Source organism: Propithecus coquereli, unplaced genomic scaffold (assembly GCF_000956105.1).
Source record: "Propithecus coquereli isolate 6110/MARCELLA unplaced genomic scaffold, Pcoq_1.0 Scaffold49, whole genome shotgun sequence".
Lineage (NCBI taxonomy): Eukaryota > Metazoa > Chordata > Mammalia > Primates > Indriidae > Propithecus > Propithecus coquereli.
The window spans coordinates 917,818-918,947 of NW_012150729.1; the positions used below are offsets into that span (position 1 = coordinate 917,818).

The 1,130-nt window shown below is 37.3% G+C and overlaps 1 protein-coding gene across 1 annotated transcript in view; it reads right to left on the reverse strand.

Moving 5' to 3' along the window:
* LOC105819537 (lymphocyte antigen 75) overlaps positions 1-1,130 on the reverse strand; it is a 145,098-nt gene that overhangs the window by 64,902 nt on the left and 79,066 nt on the right. Inside the window, 1 exon segment of the mRNA XM_012655813.1 lies at positions 502-631. Coding sequence (XP_012511267.1) covers positions 502-631 — 130 coding nt within the window.

The following is a 1,130-nucleotide window of genomic DNA, read 5'->3' on the forward strand; positions in this document are numbered from 1 at the left end:
ATAAATTAATCTGAATTCATTTATAAGATTATTATTATTTTTTTTGAGACAGGTTCTTGCTCTGTCACCCAGGCTAGAGCCTACTGGTACTATCATAGCTCACTGCAGCCTCGAACTCCTGGGCCCAAGCAATCCTGCTGTCTCAGCCTCCCAAGTAGCTGGGGCTACAGGTGCATGCTACTATGCCAAACCAATTTAAACATTTTTTTGTAGAGATTGTCTTGTTATGTTGCCCAGGCTGGTCTCAAATTCCTGGCCTCAAGTGATCCTCCCACCTCAGCTTCTCTTGAACTTCTGACCTCGAGTGATCCTCCCGCCTCAGCCTCCTAGAGTGCTAGGATTATACGAATGAGCCACCGCGCCCGGCCTGTACCTCAGCTTCTGAAAGTACTAGGATTACAGGTGTGAGCCACTGTGCCCATCCTATAACATTTTTATAGTGAAGAACTATGTATATCTAACATCATCAAGTACCATAATTATCAAAGTAATAATTGATACCTGAATATTTCTGACAGAGAGATACAGAGTGGCGTTCACTGCAGGCAGTAAAATTCCATGTCCCAGTAAAAGGTGACTTTTGGAGGTTGAGTATCAGGGCACAGTGGTAGTGGGACTCTTCCTCAAACATCTGAACAAAAAGGCAAATATATGCAAGCAATCATGAAACTAATGGTCTGAAGATCCCAGCAAGAACATTTTAGATTCCAGATTGAATTTTTTCCCCTGTAAAAAACCCCACAAAGTATCTGATCATCACATTTCTAAGAAAATCCTGATAAACTTCCAAAGCATGGAATAAGGGCAATTAACTTCAGAAATTAAAAAACCAAAATAGTGGCAATATTGACAAATATATCTTCAAAACAGATAAGGAAAAACTGTTAGGAATAAGACAAAAACAGCTCCATTAATATTTAACAGTCTGCTATCAGTTCAAGTAAGCAAAAACATGATTATTAATTCAATTTATTAGATATTTATAGACTTTTTATAATGATAAACTATAAACCACAAACAGAATATATCTTAAAGCTTTGATCCTATTCTGGTTACTCTAAAAAACCTCCACATATTAAAACAAAAGTATCTAGATTGCATTCTTTGACCACAAATCAATAAATTAGACA